At 39.2% G+C, this 18,759-nt stretch overlaps 1 protein-coding gene across 4 annotated transcripts in view; it reads left to right on the top strand.

Moving 5' to 3' along the window:
- The window catches only part of ARHGAP19 (Rho GTPase activating protein 19), a 78,708-nt gene that overhangs the window by 28,938 nt on the left and 31,011 nt on the right, over window positions 1-18,759 (top strand). For 2 of the 4 annotated variants that reach the window (XM_015062954.3, XM_053206875.1), the window contains 5 exons: window positions 7,439-7,704; window positions 8,765-8,845; window positions 10,192-10,401; window positions 13,461-13,687; window positions 16,676-16,762. In XM_015062954.3, the coding sequence (XP_014918440.1) occupies window positions 7,439-7,704; window positions 8,765-8,845; window positions 10,192-10,401; window positions 13,461-13,687; window positions 16,676-16,762 (871 nt within the window). Of the gene's footprint in view, window positions 1-3,431; window positions 3,710-4,811; window positions 5,108-7,438; window positions 7,705-8,764; window positions 8,846-10,191; window positions 10,402-13,460; window positions 13,688-16,675; window positions 16,763-18,759 lie in introns of those variants that run through there. The other 2 variants (XM_027062743.2, XM_053206876.1) reach the window with 2 other exon arrangements.

Here is an 18,759-nt window from a genome sequence, read left to right as displayed (position 1 = left end):
CACATAAACTTTTTCAGAAAATAGAAAAACAAGACATATTCCCCAACTAATTTTATATGGAAACACAATCTGTTTTTTTTATGTTTATTTATTTATTTTGAGAGAGAGAGAGAGAGAGAGAGAGAGAAAGAGAGAGAGAGAATCCTAAGCAGGCTCCACACTGTCAGTGCAGAGTCTGATGTGGGGCTCCATCTCACAAACTGTGAGATCATGACCTGAGCTGAAATCAAGAGTTGGATGCCTAACTGACTGAGCTACCCAGGTGCCCCAGGCCAGCACAACCTTTATATAAAACCTAATGAAGACAATACAGTAGTCCCATTCTGTCCATGGGGGATATGTTCCAAGACCCCCCAGTGGATGGCTGAAGCTATGGATAGTACTGAACCCCATATATACTTTTTTCCTATATGTACATAGCTATGATAATGTTTAATGTATAAATTAGACATATTAAGAGATTAATAACAAAAACTAGATACAATAGGGCAATAAATAACAATCAAATAGAACAGTTATACTATAATAAAAATTATGTGCGTGTAGTCTTTCTCTCAGAGTATCTTTTGTGCTGTACTCACCCTTCTTGTGATGATGTGAGATGAAAATATGCCTGTGCAGTGAGACGTGAGGTGAGTGATGTAGGCATTGTGGTAGTTGTTAGACTACTGTTGACCTTCTGATGATAGGTCAGAGGAAGATTATCTGTGGACCCCAGAAAGTGAAACTGTGGACGGGTGGTGGCGCCACTGCACAGGTATCACCTGCATTTTGACCGTCTGTGTTTGGCCGCTTTTATGAGGGACCTCCATTAGTGCCTATTTTCACTAACTGAAAGCAATCCAAAGAGGATTTCCATTTTTATGAAAAAAGGCAAAGAAATGAAAATAGTATTCAGCGTTTATTTTCCATGGAGCCATTATAGAGGCGGCTCAGAGCCTGATCAACGAGAGTGGCCCCACCAAGCTCCTTCCCACTGCACTTAGCATCTCAGTAGCAAGCTGCCATAACTCTGAACTGTGTCTGTGAGGATCTGTGAGTTATAGGTCCTAAGGGATCTGAAAAGACTAAGAGGGGTTATTTTGGGGGTCAAGATGCAAAAAAAAATTTCCATATGAGTTAATGGTGACTGCTTCTTCACTTTATGCCATTTTGGCTTAATGAAAGATTTCATAGGAACTCTATACTTTTGGAAAGCAATTCCATGACTTTCTCACTTATGAATGAATGTAGAGAAATCTAAATATTAGCAAACCAAATTCAACAATATATAAAAATGATATATCATAACAATATTACATTTATTCTAGAGATGCACAATTGGCTTAACATTAATCAATGTCATTCACCACATCAACAAAATAAAGGAGAAAAGTCATATTAATAGATGCACAAAAATTGATAAAATTAAGCACTGACTCATGATAATAAATACATAAATAAATAAATAAATAAATAAATAACCAACCCTTAGCAAACTAGGAATAAAAAGATAATGCCTAAATCTGATAGTTTTTGCCAAAATGATGGATGGGGAAAGGTACCATTCTTCAATTTGCTTTACCCTTGTGATATTTATTTATTTATTTAAAAAATTGTTTTTAACGTTTATTTATTATTGAGAGACAGAGAGACACAGAGCGTGAGCAGGGGAGGGGTAGAGATCGGGGGAGACATAGAATCTGAAGTAGGCTCCAGGCTCTGAGCTGTCAGCACAGAGCCTGATGCGGGGCTCGAACTCACAAACTGTGAGATCATGACCTGAGCTGAAGTCAGTCGCTTAACCAACTGAGCCACCCCGGCGCCCCATATTTATTTATTTATTTTTAAAATGTTTTATTTATTTTTGAGAGAGAGAGAGAGAGAGCGAGCACGAGCAAGGGAGGGGCAGAGAGAGAGACAGAGACACAGAATCCGAAATAGGCTCCAGGCTCTGAGCTGTCAACACAGAGCCCGATGTGGGGCTCAAACCCATGAACTATGAGATCATGACCTGAGCCCGAAGTTGGACGTTTAACTGACTGAGCCACCCAGGCACCCCAACTATTGTAATTAAAAAAAAAATTCTTTTAATGTTTACTTATTTTTGAGAGAGAGTGCAAACAGGGGAGGGGAAGAGAATGAGGGAGACAGAGAATCCAAAGCAGACTCTGCAATGTCAGTTCAAAGCTCAATGCAGGGCTTGAACTTATGAACCATGAGATCATGACCTGAGCCTGTTGGTTGCTTAACCGACTGAGCCACCCACGTGCTTCTATCCTTATAATTTTTAGAGTTGAGATTCCTTTCATGTTTGTCAGTCACTTAGGGCTCCTCTTTGGTGAATTACTTCGTCATATCTTTTGTCTAATTTTCTTTGAGTTGAGTGTATTTTTCTTTTTTTTAAAAAAAAAATTTTTTTTTAACGTTTATTTATTTTTGAAACAGAGAGAGACAGAGCATGAATGGGGGAGGGTCAGAAAGAGGGGACACAGAATCTGAAACAGGATCTAGGCTCTGAGCTGTCAGCACAGAGCCGGACGCGGGGCTCGAACTCACAGACCGCGAAATCATGACCTGAGCCGAAGTCTGCCGCTTAACTGACTGAGCCACCCAGGTGCCCCGAGTGTATTTTTCTTATAAATTTTAGACATAAAATTTTAGAGTGATGAATTCTGAATACTAATCCTTTTATATGCATGACAAATATTTTTTTCCAGTTTATGCCTTTTATTTTGTTATTTTAAAGTTTTATTAAAAAAATTTTTTAATGCGTATTTATTTTTGAGAGAGATAGACAGAGAGATAGTGTGAGCAGGGGGAGGGGGAGAGAGAGAGGGAGACACAGAACCTAAAGCAGGCTCCAGGCTCTGAGCTGTTTGCACAGAGCTCCACGGGCTTGAACTCACAAACCATGAGATCATGATCTGAGCTGAAGTCGGATATTTAACCAACTGAGCTATCCAGGCACCCCTTAAAGTTTTAAATCTATTTATTTATGTATGTGAATGAGTAGTATGTTCACATGAATCAAAAATGCAGAAAATACAAAAGAGCATACAGTGAAAAGTTTTTCTCCCACTCCTGTTCTTTCATTCCTGTTCCTCTCTCCAGAGGCATTTTGATTTCTTTTTTAAAGAACTTTGTTCATAATGCCATTTGTTGTACTGACATTTAAAGTTTTAATGTAGTTAAATATATCAATTTTTTCTTTGTGGATTGTGCTTTTTATGCCTTGTTTAAGACATTTCCTCTGTCTCATTTATTCTTTGCTCTTTTCTAAACTTTTTAAAGTTTGACTTTTTATATTTAGATCTTTGTTCTGTCTGGAATTTGTCTTTTGTGTATGATGTGAGGTAGGGATCATCCTCTCCATATTATAAAACTACTTGTCCTTATACTCTTACGTTATGTGATTGTTTTATCTAATACAATTTTCAGTGGATGCGGAACTACTGTTGAGTTTCAAGTACGCATTGGCAAATACAATGAACTGGTCCAGTTTTTAATTTCTGTTTTGTTCCTACTTGCAGATGAGTGCTTAGAGTCCTGATAAGTACTGCCTTTCAGGCCCCATAATATGCCCTTGTATCCTCTAACATGTCTGGAATTTGTGTAGGCTGTGATGGGGCAGGGAAAGGAAGGCTCCTTTGTCATAACAAACAAGGAGAAAGCTTTTTTCCTGTCTCTTCGATTTACCAATGCCTCATCAGAAGCTTTCAGCACTTATGTAAGAAATTAAATTTTTTTCTTGAACTTGAGCAAACTTAGACTTTGTTTTAAAATAAGATACCATAGAGTAGGAAGTTGTTTTTGCTTAAATGTAGTATTTTTTTGTTAGTCCTAGAAATCTCTTAAGTTCTTAATGTGTTCCTTGATATTCTTACCTTTGTATTGTGATATTGTGTATTCTGCGGAAAGGGATTAGTGGGCTGTGTGGTATGGGGGTAATTAAAAAAATGTATCCCACTGTATCTGTCTTTTCCACCTCTCATCTTCCATTTTACTTCTTTTTTAACCATTTCTCTCTCTTACATCCTGTCTTACCAGATGCCCCCCTCAGAAAAAGTGAGGAAGAGGAAACAAAAAACTAGGTTAAAGATATTAAAGTAGGGCAGAACAAGAGTGCATGATCAGGAGAAGGAAGGGGAGGAAAAGCAGAAGGAGAAAAGAGGAGATTGCTTATTTGTGACCTGTGTGTTAGGACTCCAAGGGAATTTTTCTGGTATTCTTTGTGAGTAGGTAGGGGCAGCCTTGAATTACTTATTCTTCTACCAGTTCTACCTGTTTAGGAGGGGGCACACTTGGGGGCTAATGGCCAGGCAGGAAGGACTCTGTTGAGAAACTATGTAGCTAGGGCTTTGTGCTTCTAGTTCCTTTCTCACATGTGTATGTGATCCAGTTTAGTGCTGGAGGGTCATCTGTGATGGAAACTTTAGAATTTTAACCGAGTATTTCTCTGGATATTAATAAACTAAAGATCTGAAAGTTATATGTCTGTATGTGGTTCTACTTCAGGGGTATAATGGATGCTATTCATGTATATATACGTTAGAACTAATTTGATCTGAAATCTGTTTTTCAGAATTAAAAGGAGTGTGAAATCCGTAAAATGATAGTTTAGCCTCAGTAAATTATAAGAATCTTTTCAGTGCTGATACATTTCATGATTTTTTCTGGCTGTCTCAGAGTAGTGATTTCTGATTGGCAGTGATTATAAACAGTAGTTTTATATTGACTATTGGTTTTTAACTGAAATAAGCTGACATTAAAAAAAAAAAAGAGGTTTTGCCAATGGTTACTTTTGGTTTTAATTGGCTTAATTGGCTTCTCATCATTGGCATATTTACAGGGAAAATAACCTTTCTTTGTGTGTAAAAAGGTTGAAGAGATAAGCAGGTTAAGGTGTCTTTCTTTACTGACTCTTTGGCTTGAGAATATGCATAATTTAAAATTTTTACATGAATTCTTATATTGTCATTCCAGAGAAAAGAAGGAATTAGTAGCCACCAATTGAAGATTTGGGCTGTTGATTGAAGTTATGTGGTAATTTTTCAAGGAAGTAGTGACAAACTTTGAAGTTTTCCCATGCCTTGTTTTCATTATGCCATTGTTAAAAATTATCCAGGTAGTGTTGACAAAGTGGATTTAGATCACTGATATTTAAAATTTAGAGTGTTATTTTTCCTTCAACAGTATTTTGGTACCTAGGATGTTGTGGAAGACTTTAAGTTGTGATTTTTTTAATTTATTTTTTTATTGTGGGAATGTTTGTGTGTGTCAGGTGGATTTTGACTTCGCCTGGCAGACGTGATGACTAGTCCTTTCTGGCTTGTGTTCTACTCTTTGGTTATATAGTAGATGCCTTTATATAATAAGGGTTAGAACAAGCCATTAGAGATAATTGATAATGGATACAAACAAGTGTTGTTGTGTCTGCTATCAGACATGTGGAATCACATGAAGTACAAAGGAGTATAGTAGTTAGGTATTAGAAAACAATGAATAGGGAAGAAAATATTTCCTGAGAGTCAAAGGAACTTTGCCAGGAGTGCAGCCTGAGTAATGTAGGAGTGGAAAACCAGCTAAGATCAGGGGCCCACAGAACATATCAGCTTAGTATTATTTAGTGACAGAAAAGTGAAATTAGGAGCAAGATGTAGAAGTTTGCCAAGTGCCCTAGAGAGAAGAAACTGTCTGAACAAAGGTTGGACTTAGATGATGGGCAGAGGCATCTAGACTTGGAGGATTTTATTTTGTTTTATTTTTGAGAGAGACAGAATATGTGTGGGGGAGGGAGAGAGAGAAAGAGGGAGAGTCTTAAGCAGGCCCTGTGCTGTCAGCGCAGAGCCCATGAGGGGCTCGAACTCATGAACCGTGAGATCATGACCTGAGCCAAAATCAAGAGTTGGACCCTTAACTGACTGAGCCACTCAGGCACCCTAGAGTTGAAGGATTGTAAAATAAAACTTATTTCTTAGAGCACCTGGGTGGCTTGGTTGAGTATCTGACTCTTAATTTCAGCTCAGGTCATGATGTCACGGTTTGTGAATTTGAGTCCTGCGTGGGCTCTCTGCTGATAGTGCAGGACCTGCTTGAGACTTTACCTCTTTCTCTCTTTCTGCCTCTCTCTCTCAAAATAAATAATAAAAAAAAAACAAACAAAAAAAACCCCCACAAGCCTATTTCTGGACCTGGGTAAGATGGAATTAATTTATTTTATATACCTGTAAAGGTGAAGGCTTTTCATTCTGGGGAAGGCTTTCCAATTATGAGGAATAGAATCCAAGGGCAGCTGACTCAGTTAAAGGGAGCTGATTATTAGAAAATGCCTGTATAGGGACCCAGGAACCAAAGAACCCTATGGGTAGAGTAAATGTCTCCAAAATGTCTACTACACTATTTAGATGTAGTTTTAGCTCTTTTATAGTTTTATGCTTACTATCATGTGTTTCTGTGGCATTTGAGACTGGCCTAAATGTGGTACTGTGAACAGTTGGGATGATGCATGGGAAATAGTATAATTTTTTTTATGTTTATTTATTTTGAGAGAGAGACAGCATGAGTAGAGGAGGGACAGAGAGGAACACACAGAATCTGAAGCAGGCTCCAGGTTCCAAGCTGTTAGCACAGAGCCCGATGTGGGGCTTGAACCCACAAACTGTGAGATCATGACCCAAGCTGAAATTGAATGCTTAACCCACTGAGCCAACCAGGTGCCCCGGTGTCTTTTCTTTTTTAATTTAATTTAATTTTTTAGAGTGTTTTATTTATCTTGAGAGAGAGAGAGAGAGCAAGCATGCACACATGTGTGCAAGCTGAGGGGGGACAGAGAGAGAGAATCCCAAGCAGGCCCTGGACTGTCTGCATAGAGCCTGATGTAGGGTTCAATCTCAAGAATCGTGAGATCATGACCTGAGCAGAAATCAAGAGTTGGATGCTTAATCGACTGAGCCACCCAGGAGCCCCTTGGTGTCTTTTTATCAGATGAAATTACACGGGGCGCCTGGGTGGCTCAGTTGGTTAAGTGTCTGATTTTGGCTCAGGTCATGATCTTGCGGTTTGTGGGTTTGAGCCCTGCATTGGGCTGTGTGCTGACAGTTCAGAGCCTGGAGCCTGCTTCGGATTCCATGTCTCCCTCTCACTCTGGCTCTCCCCTACTCACAATCTGCCCCTCTCTCTCTCTCTCTCTCTCTCTCTGTCTCTCTCTCTCTCAAAAATAAACATTAAAGAAAAATTGTTTTGAATGAAATTCCTAAGTAGTTGCGTGGGTATAACCTAAACAGCAACAAGCTCAAATTGTCTTCTTTTGTACAGTCAGCAGATTATGGATTAGGTTTTTCAAAAGACCAATATGTAGATTAATCCACAGAAAGAGTGAATAATTATATGGCTTAGAGAGCATGAGAAGCATACAGAAATGATCCCCCTAACGAGTCTTCTGTTTCATTTTTTTCAGTGATGCTATCTGTAATTTTGTTATCTGCAATGATTCTTCCCTTCGAGGGCAGCCCATTATCTTCAATCCTGATTTTTTTGTGGAGAGACTCCGACATGAGAAACCTGAGGTGTTCACCGAGTTGGTGGTCAGCAATATCACGAGGCTCATCGACTTACCTGGAACTGAGTTGGCTCAGCTGATGGGGGAAGTGGACCTTAAGTTGCCTGGTGGGGCCAGCCCAGCACCGGGATTCTTCCGGTCTCTGATGTCTCTCAAGCGGAAAGGTAGGGGATGTGTCTGTGAAGGGTGGGCAGGTCTCAGCTGCTCCCTGGGCTTTATTCCTAACATCTGCACATTCACTGAGTTGCTGTTATTTAAAGTATTTTTTGGTCATTTTTCTCATTTTCATAAGTAGTAAAATCTTAAGTAATAGTAATAAAAAATTTTAAAAAATAGATTAAGTTAAAGCAAGTATATCGGTCCCTGAGAGAGATGACATGATTTAGTTTAGGTAGTTATCAGAGGCACCTTGATTTTCATGCCCTATAACATAGCGGGAGAGTAAAGAATGAACATTAAAAAAAATTTTTTTTTAATGGTTATTTATTTTTGAGAGAGAGAGAGAGACCATGCGAACGGGAGAGAGGCAGAGAGAGAGGGAGACAGAATCCAAAGCAGGCTCCAGGCTCTGAGCTGTCAGCACAGAGCCCGACATGGGGCTTGAACCCACAGACGGTGAGATCATGACCTGATCCGAAGTTGGACGCTTAACCGACTGAGCCACCCAGGCGCCCCAAGAATGAACATTTTTTATTGCAGTTCTCAAATGTTTTTATTCTATGGAATGCTTTGATAAGGCATTATCAAAGAGCTATGAGTCACCCAAAATAAAAGCCTCCCTAGAAAATAAATTGTAGCACTACTTTCGATAAGATATTAAGAGGTACTATTTCATTAAACATAAGAAAATCATTTAAGGTAGAGAAAAATGTTTAAACATGACAATAGATTAGACCCTATACTCTAGTGGATAGTCTGTCATACTTTGACAATCATGGCTCTAAGTTCTATTTTTTATTTTTAAGCTAATTATCAATATGCTAAGTATTGTTACTTAAGAAGATAGTTTTTGCCTTCAGGGAACCTACAGTTTAATCTTAAACATGCAGAGTTGATTGAGAGTTGTTGCATTTTTGGGGGCACTAACAGCTTTAAGGTTTTTGTTTACTGAACGTGTGAAAACATTTGCTGGATTGTTATGTAGGATGCTTGAGTGGTTTTAAGAATGATGATTTTGTACTATTTGTGGAAAATATAGCCCTGTCCTGTTGTATGTTTTTTTAGAAAAAGGAGTGGTATTTGGATCCCCATTGACGGAAGAAGGCATTGCCCAGATATACCAACTGATTGAGTATCTACACAAAAGTAAGACTACTCAGGATTTTGTTGTTCTGTGTTAATGAAGAGTTGTCAGTTTTGTATGAACTTCCTTGAGTTAGTAGGTGCTAATGAACATAAGACACTAACCAGTTATAATTTTAGGTGGCATGTTTCTAAATATATTTCTTCTTAAATTTCTTTTCAGAGAGAATTTGTTTTAAAAAATTTTTAATATTTATTCATTTTTTGAGAGATAAGAGTGTGAGTGGGGGAAGAGCAGAAAGAGAGGGGGACCCAGAATCTGAAGCAGGCTCCAGGCTCTGAGCTGTCAGTACAGAGCCTGACATGGGGCTTGAATTCACAAACTGCGAGATCATGACTGAGCCACATGGGCGCCCCTAGGCACCCCTATTTATGACTTATTTATGTGGGGCACTGTGGTAGGAGCTAGAGCAGAGGTTGTAAACCGATAATGTAAGGACTTGCGTCCTCTATGTTCATGTGTTGTTTGCTTGGCAAAGTATTAAAATAAAAATAAAATTAGTTACTGGTGGAAGTCCAGGTTTTCAAAATTCTTTTGGTATAGGAAGATCTAGCATCCTGGGGCCCCCACTTGGATACAATCAACTGGAGCACAGCTATGTGCTCTCCAGTTTGTTTTGGTTCCTATTCATTCATTTACTGTTACCTGCCCGCCCTTGTAGGCATTTGAACTTGAACCCCTGAATTAGGAGGCTATACAAAGATAAATGTATACCTCAGCTGAAAATATGAACTTTTATGCTTCTTCTAGATCAGACCAAAACTATAATTCCGCCCCCCTCCCCCTTTTAAATCCTCTTAGGTTAGCTTAGAACCTAGTTGACAGGGGAGAACAGTTTAGTTGCGATGATCCTAAGCTTCTGGGAATCTCAGACTGAAAGGTGATCTGACAGGTTAGAGTTCTAATTTCTGGGACAGTGCAGAGACTCCAAATTCATTTTGGGCTGGGAAACCATTTACAGGGCAACACACTTCCACAGATGAATTTAGCACCTCTAAACAAAGTCTGGGATGGCCAAAGGGAAGGGGACTTCTGGAAGATTTGGCTTTCTTCCCACTTATTTTTCAAGCTCATTCTAATCATTGTTCAGGTTAAATTCAGTCTCCAGATGTGCCTGAGGCAGACCATGTCCAGGTGCTCAGGGATGTTCAGATAAGTCTCCTCAAGGGCCAGTAGATTCTAAACTTCTCTGGGAAAATGGTGGTGGTGGTGGTGGGGTAATCTCCTTCAAGGTGTTTATAAAGGGTCCTTCAAGTGTAAAGTAGTCTTCTAGATCAATTGTTTTAATTGTAATTTCTCTTTTTGCTTCCTTTTTGCATGTCTTCTGTTCTTTTTCCATGCTAAACAGACTTGAGAGTAGAGGGTTTGTTTAGAGTACCAGGGAATAGTGTCCGACAGCAGATTTTAAGAGATGCTCTCAATAATGGAACTGATATTGACTTGGAATCAGGGGAGTTTCATTCAAATGATGTTGCTACCTTGCTGAAGATGTTTCTAGGAGAGTTACCTGAGCCGCTGCTGACTCATAAACATTTCCATGCACACCTCAAAATTGCTGGTGAGTATAGGAGGTGAGAAGGAGATGTAAATGAATACATTTCTTTTAGTTGAGTAAAGTTGTTTGGAATTTTCTGTTGTTTGTAACCCACAGTAATACTTCTGCCAAAATTGGTTAAGAATTCATGGTATTTGGGGCTCTCTGGGTGGTATTGGCCAGTTTAGTTTTAATCAGGTGTTTTTCTTGCTAAATCAGCTTCTTTGAAAATAAAAGCCGGATTTTATTTATTTTTGTATCTCTGATAGATCCTAACATTGTGCTTTGAACATTTTAGTTGCTCAATAAATGAATGCTTTTCATTGGATTGATTCACATACCTGAGATGGTTATAGGTTTGCTATATTTACCTTGGCTTGAGGCATTTGCTAATATTAAGTATTATTATGCCTCAGTTGAGATCATCTCTAATCTAGGAGACTTGTTTTTTGAAAATAATTTTGTTTTCTAAATAGGCAATACATTCACATGGTTCAAAATTCAAAAGATTTAAAAGTATAGAGTGAAAAGCCTCTCTTCCTGCCCCTGTCCCCCAGTACCCAGATTTTCTTCTTGGAGGCAACCATTGCTATTGATTTCTTATGTATCCTTCCAGAGGTATTTTATACATTTACAAACAAATACTTACATATATTCTTTTTCTCTCTTTTAGGTATTGGTAGTGGTAGGGTATTAAATACATGGTTCTGTGGGTTGCTTTTCTCACTTGATATATCTTGGAGGATGTTCCATTTTCAGCTCATATTTACCTCATTCTCTTTTATGCTTGTATGGTAGGGAATTCATTTTTTTTAAAAAAAATTTTTTTTTAACGTTTATTTATTTTTGAGACAGAGAGAGACAGAGCATGAATGGGGGAGGGTCAGAGAGAGGGAGACACAGAATCTGAAACAGGCTTCAGGCTCTGAGCTGTCAGCACAGAGCCCGACGCGGGGCTCGAACTCACGGACCGCGAGATCATGACCTGAGCCGAAGTCAGCCGCTTAACTGACTGAGCCACCCAGGCGCCCTGGGAATTCATTCTTGAATTGCACAGCTGTTAGGCTGCTATAGGCTCTAAGCGCACATGACATCAAAATCTATACTGCACTTACTTGATTTTCTGCCCTTGGGTATTTTCCTCTTTCTTTTAATTTTAAGTAAAATATAAGATTATTTTTACTGTTGAATAATTTTTACTACTTAAAAAACTAGCTTTGAATTTCTAACCTCTAATTAAGATTAGATTTTCTTTTTAGCACTCTCAGGACATTCAGGTTATACAAATGAGTAAATGTTATTAAAATGTTTTATAACTTTATAATTATTTTGGAGAGAAATAAACTTGGATCTTGAAAAAGATATGGAAAATATTGGTACGTTTTTTATAAGTGTTAATATGAACAATGTTCGTTCCGTTTACTTTGAGTTAATTTAGTGCCATACTTGAAATCCTCCGCTCCACCACCCATGACTCACACTTCTTTGCAATCATATTGAGGTGTGGCACAGTTGTAGCATTTGATATGCCTTGCTGATAACTGGAAGGTATTTTTGTTTTTGGTTTCATATTAACAAGGAATAGTTTCTAGAAATAATACCTGCCTTTCCTAAACTTGGATTTATTATTGAAGTTAAATAGTTTAAACAACATACTAACTATTTTTGGGTCTATATGATTTATATCCAAATGGTTATTTGTATTGTTTGAAATTCTGATTATCCAGGGGACTGTTTTTATTGATAACCTATGTAGCCTCTTAGGGGAGAAACAGTGATTCTGATGCCATGAGGAGCTCCTAGATTATCCTGTTATCAGGGCATAATTCACTCTCATATTTCTTTCCCTGTGTGAGGAAAAGTGAAGAGGGTAGCATTATCAAAGATCTTTTTGGACATGTTTTCATCTCTCTGTATAGCTAAGAATATATACCTAGGAGTAGAATTGCCAGGTCATATGGTAACGCTATGTTTAGCTTTTTGAGGAACTGACAAACTGTTTTCCAAAGTGTACCATTTTCCATTCCTACCAGCAATGTAGGAGGGTTTAATTTTCTCAACATTTTTGCCAACACTTGTTATTTTCAGTTTTTTGGGTTATAGTCATACTAGGAGGTATGAAGTAGTCTCTCATTGTGGTTTTAATTTACATCGCACTGATAGCAAATGAAACAGTATACAAGTGCTTATTGGCCATTCATATATCTTCTTTGGAGGACGTTTATTCAAATCTTTGGCCCATTTAAACCATAAGAGACTCTTAAATACAGAGAACAAACTGAGGGTTGATGGGGGTGGGGGAGAGGGGAAAATGGGTGATGGGCATTGAAGAGGGCACTTGGGATGAGCACTGGGTGTTGTATGTAATCCAATTTGACAATAAATTATATTAAAAAAAAACCCAAATCTTTTGCCCATTTAAAAATTTTGGTCTTTTTATTATTGAACTGTATTGACACTATTTGTTATTATATTTTGCTCTAAATTCTGTTTATGCCTGATTCTTTTTTTCTTCTTTTCTTTTAAGTTTATTTATTTATTTTGAGAGGGAGATAATGAATGGGAGAGAGGGGCAGAGAGGGAGAGAGGGAGAGAGAGGATCCCAAGCAGGCTTTCCACAGTCAGCACAGAGCCCAACGTTGGACTCAAACTTACAAATTGTGAGATCATGACCTGAGCCCAAATCAAGAGTCGGACGCTTAACCGACTGAGCCACCCAGGCGCCCCTTTCTTCTTCTTCTTCTTTTTTTTTTTTTTTAATTTTTTAAATGTTTACTTATTTTTGAGAGAGAGACAGAATGTGAGCTGGGGAGGGGCAGAGAGAGAAAGGGAGACACAGAATGTGAAGCAGGCTGCAGGCTCCAGGCTCTGAGCTGTCAGCACAGAGCTCGATGCAATGCTGGAACCCACGAACTAGAGATCGTGACCTGAGCTGAAGTTGGACGCTTAACTGACTGAGCCCCCCATGCACCACATCTTTCTTCTCATTTTGATTGGAGTTCAGGGGAGGATAATAGTAGACATGTTGATTTTTCTTGCTTGTATTTTCTCCCTCCTTTGCAATCGTTTCTTTTGTCCTCAAGATTTGATGCAGTTTGATGATAAAGGAAACAAGACCAATGTACCAGATAAGGAGCGGCAAATTGAGGCTCTCCAGTTGCTCTTCCTCATTCTCCCTCCACCTAATCGTAACTTGCTGAAGTTATTGCTTGATCTCCTGTACCAGACAGCAAAGAAACAAGACAAGAATAAGATGTCTGCTTATAACCTTGCCCTTATGTTTGCACCCCATGTCCTGTGGCCGAAAAATGTGAGTGTTGAGGGGACGAGCAAAGAGTGCTTGGTTTTCTTGGGCTGGTCCTAATCCTCTGGCTGTATCTTGGTGAGGTTATCAAGGGTCCAAGGTCTACTCTTCAGCTTTACAAGGTTAGGGACATACTTTATTAATTCGTTTAAGAGTCACCTAACATGAGGGGCCAATTCCTGTTAACCTCATGTGTAAATCAATTTCTGATAAAGCTGAAAGACATTTATTAGTGGAAGCTTTTAGTGGAAAATTATAGCTACTAACTAAAATAGAATATTTGTTTTGGCTGGTCAATATATACGCCTTCTTGAGAAATCAAATTGATATCTGAAGATTGAATGGCATAAATTTAGACTAGAGCCATACAATTTTACTGGATAATGTCACTAAGCCCTCAGGTAAGATGATAGAGCAATCCTTCCTTTTTTTTTTTTTTTTTAATTTTTTTTTAACGTTTATTTATTTTTGAGACAGAGAGAGACAGAGCATGAATGGGGGAGGGTCAGAGAGAGAGGGAGACACAGAATCAGAAGCAGGCTCCAGGCTCTGAGCCATCAGCCCAGAGCCCGACGCGGGGCTTGAACTCACGGACCGCAAGATCGTGACCTGGGCTGAAGTCGGATGCTTAACCGACTGAGCCACCCAGGCGCCCCGAGCAATCCTTCCTTATCCTAACCCTTCTATTTTCTGTAGATATGCTCTCCTCGGATAAAGCTGAATGTGTTTTTTTATTACTGAGACCATGGCTTTCTCAGTGACTTACATGAGAAATAAATTATTAAATGTCTTTTGAACTAATTTTTGACCTGGAGGTGTACAGCTTTCTATTCCTGCACATTCATAATATAAGTTTTATTGCATATTGGAATTGGGAGCCAGAACACTTGGGTTGGAAGCTGCAAACCAGCTATGTTATCTGTGTCCTTTACCCTTGTTATGCTTAGGCTCTTCCTCTGTAAACTGGGCGTAAATTAGTATTTTATCACTTATAAGGTTTTGGAAGATAATGGAAGTAGATAGGATGATAGGATATGGTGATTTATAAAAGGTTTTTGGGATTATAAGAAATGAGAAAAGGAGGGTTAAGGAGAGCACTTGTGGATGCCTGATTGGCTCAGTTGGTAGAGTGTAGACTCTTGATCCTGGGGTTGTGAGTGCCAGCCCCACCCGTGTTGGACTCCTTGGGCTCATAGAGTTTACTTTATTTATTTATTTATTTTTAAAAATGTTTATTTATTTTTGAGACAGAGAGAGACAGAGCATGAACGGGGGAGGGTCAGAGAGAGGGAGACATAGAATCTGAAACAGGCTCTGAGCTGTCAGCACAGAGCCCGACGCGGGTCTCGAACTCACAGACCGAGAGATCATGACCTGAGCTGAAGTCGGCCACTTAACCGACTGAGCCACCCAGGCGCCCCTCATAGAGTTTACTTTAAAAAAAAAAAAAAAAAAAAAGGAGAACAGTTGTGTGGAATGTTTTACCTAACAAGTAACTAGTGAAAAAATGTAATGTTTCAGGCTAGGAAGAACCCCACCCCACACAAAGGTGGGGGTGGGGTAAGAAGAAAAGGACCCACTAACATTTGTCCATATTAAGGAGATCAAGCCTCCTAATGAGTTTTTTGTTGTTTTTTTTTTTTTTAAGTTTATTTATTTAGAAAGAGAGTGCAAGCAGGGGAGGGGCAGAGAGAGAGAGAGAGAAAGAGAGAGAGAGAGAGAGAGAGAATGAGAATCCCAAGCAGGCTCTGTGAGAGCCTGATGTGGGGGCTCAAACCCATGAACTGTGAGATCATGACCTGAACCGAAATCAAGAGTTGGATGCTTAACTGACTGAGTCACCCAGGTGCCCCCTAATGAAAAATTTTAATAATTAAAAAAATTATTTTTATTTATTTTGAGAGAGAGAGAGTGTGAGCCAATGGGGGAGGGTCAGAGAGAGAGAGAGAGAGAGAGAGAGAGAGAGCAAGTGGAGGAGGGGCAGTGAGAGAGGTAGAGAGAGAATCTCAAACAGGCTCTGCACTGCCCTCACAGAGCCCAATTCGGGGCTTGATCTCACAAACTGTGACATAATGACCTGAGCTGAAATCAGGAGTTGGTCACTTAACTGACTGAGACACCCAGGTGCTGCAATGAAAGAATTTTAGAACCAGTCAATTGATCTCATGAAAAAAGAGTGAGTAATCTGTGTCTATAAAAAGAAATGCTGGGGCACCTGGGTGGCTCAGTTGGTTAAATGTCCAACTTTGGCTTGGGTCATGGTCTCATTGTTCTTGAGTTTGAGTCCCACATCAGTCTCTCTGCTGTCAGTGCAGAGCCTGCTTGGGTTCCTCTGTCCCCTTCCCTCTCTGTCCCTGCCCTGCTCGTGTGCTTTCTCTTTCTCTCAAAAATAAACATTAAAAAAAAATATTAAGAGATCTTGGTTAAAGCAAACATATTAAGTAACAAAGATGCATGTTGAGGATGAGGGCTTTGGGATAGTAGAGATGGATACTCAAGTGCTTAAAAAAGAGGAGAAATAAGAGAATCAGTGACCATTTGTGTTTTTAAGAAACAGATGTTACCTTTGGTATCAATTAGTAGTGATGGTTTTCTTTCACCTTTGGAGAAACTCCAGTTTCTCTGAAGAGGCAGTGTCCCTGGTAGTTTGTACAGATTCTGTTCTTCCTGCCCATTTTGGATCCTGGACTAGATTTTCTTTATCAACACTGCTTGCATGTATAATTCTCTAGCAGAATTAGGAAATAAAGATTGGTTCTCATAGGTTCTTGTTGAGTTCAGGGACACATGGTCTCTTCTAGGTTATATGTCCAATCCAGTAGAAACTTGCTGAACTGAAAAGCCTTTCGAGAATCAAACACTATAGTACAGGCACCTTTGTTCGGGATAGAAACCCTTATACCTTTGAAAGAATAAGCTTATTGGTAAGTAAATGGAACATCTCTTTTACTTCTCAGCTCTTAATCCTCTTTTGGTTTCTTTCCCTATGAATAGGCCACTGCCAATGACCTTCAAGAGAATATCACAAAGTTGAACAATGGGATGGCTTTTATGATTAAACATTCCCAGAAACTTTTTAAGGTAGGTAAGGGATGGGATTTGAGTGGTAATAGGACAGGAGGTTGGAGCATGGTGGAATCCTCAGTAGGGCTACAAGGATGACTAATAAAAAAGTCTCTGCCTCGGACTTGAAACCAGATGGGACAGTGGCAAAACTCAGAACAACTAAGGTGGGGAGAAATAGTAAGGCACCTGGAGGCTGAGTAGGATAACTGGCCCCACCTGGGACACCGTTACTTTTTCATGAAGGGCAGTTTGTACTGGCAGTTGAGTGAGTTTATTCTGTCTGCTTCCTGCCAGGAGAATTTTGAGGGTCTGACAGTCTGCTTTCATTTTGTACTCTTTGTCCCTTTTAGTCCACACTATCAATGTTTCTGCCCATATAACTTTTTCAACTTCGTGGTTCTGTGGATTTCAGAGGGTTTCACTCCATTAGACAAAAACCACATATACAAATCTTTTGAAGACAAACCCTTCTCTCCCTTGGTCTCCTCCTGAGAAGGCTGAAGGACAATACCTTTAACCTTCCCAGAGGCCCTCTGGTCTGACTGAGAGGATCTTTATTCTTTTGAAAGGGTCCTTTGTGTGACTGAAAACTTTGACCTTTTGATGTTTTAAAAGAAAAATTTTTTTAATGTTTACTTTTGAGAGAGAGCAAGAGTGTGAGTGGGGAAGGGGCAGAGAGAGAGGGAGACACAGAATTCAGGCAAGCTCCAGGCTCTGAGCTGTCAGCACAGAGCCTGATGCAGGCTCGAACCCATGAACTGTGAGATCATGACCTGAGCCAAAGTCTGGTGCTTAACCAACTGAGCCACTCAGGTGCCCCTAAAGATTTTTATTTTATTTTATTTTATTTTATTTTATTTTATTTTATTTTATTTATTTAATTTTATTTATTATTATTAAAAAATGTTTATTTGAGAGAGCGAGAGAGAGAGAACAGGGGAGGGGTAGAGAGAGAGGGAGACACAGGATCCGAAGCAGGCTCTAGGCTCTGAGCTATCAGCACAGATATCGGGCTCAAACTCTTGAACCTCTAGATCATAGCTGAACTGAAGTCGGTTGCTTAACTGACTGAGCCACCCAGGTGCCTCATTACTGTTTTTTTTTTTTTTAATGTTTATTTATTTTAGAGAGAGAGAGAGACAGCGAGAGAGAGAGAATCCCAAGCAGGCTCTGCACTGTGAGCGTGGAGCCTGATGTGGGGCTCGAACTCACAAACTGTGAGATCATGACCTGAGCCAAAACCAAGAGTCAGATGCTTAACCAACTGAGCCACCCAGGCGCACTGATGCTTCTAAGATTTTAACAAAAAGTTGTACAGTCATATCCTTGGCTTTTTCTTTAGAGCACACTTTCCTGATAGTGAATTTCTCAATTTTAGCATCTTGCCATCTGGAAAGACTGAGAATTGAGAGAGAATTGACTAAGTACTTCATATAAGAGAAATCACACTTTTTGTGATTGGCTTATTTCACTTAGCATAATGTTTTCAAGATTCATCCATATTGTAGCACTTGTCAGAATTTCCTTCTTTTTTAAGGATGAGTAATATCCCTTTCATTGTATATACTGCATTTTGCTTATCATTTATCTGTTGAGGACACTTGGATTTCTCCCATGTTTTAGCTCTTGTGAATAATGCTGCTATGAACATGGATGTACAAATATCTTTTTTGAGACACTGCTTTCAATTCTTTTGGGTATACACCCAGAAGTGGGATTACTGGATCATGGTAATTCTAACAGAACTGCCATACTGTTTTTTTTCTTCTTTCTTTTTTTTTTTTTATGTTGCTATTTCTTTTTTTAATTTAATTTTATTTAAATCCAAGTTAGTTAACATATAGTGTAATAATGGTTTCAGGAGTAGAATTTAGTAATGCATCACTTAAATATAACACCCAGTGCTCATCCCAACATGTGCCCTCCTTAATGCCCATCACCCATTTAGTCCATTCCCCTACTCACCATCCCTCCAGCAACCCTCAGTTTGTTCTCTGTATTTAAGAGTCTCT

The sequence above is a fragment of the Acinonyx jubatus genome, chromosome D2, assembly GCF_027475565.1.
Source record: "Acinonyx jubatus isolate Ajub_Pintada_27869175 chromosome D2, VMU_Ajub_asm_v1.0, whole genome shotgun sequence".
NCBI lineage: Eukaryota > Metazoa > Chordata > Mammalia > Carnivora > Felidae > Acinonyx > Acinonyx jubatus.
Note: the sequence above shows the minus strand (reverse complement) of the source record. Positions and strands in the feature narration are given on the sequence as shown.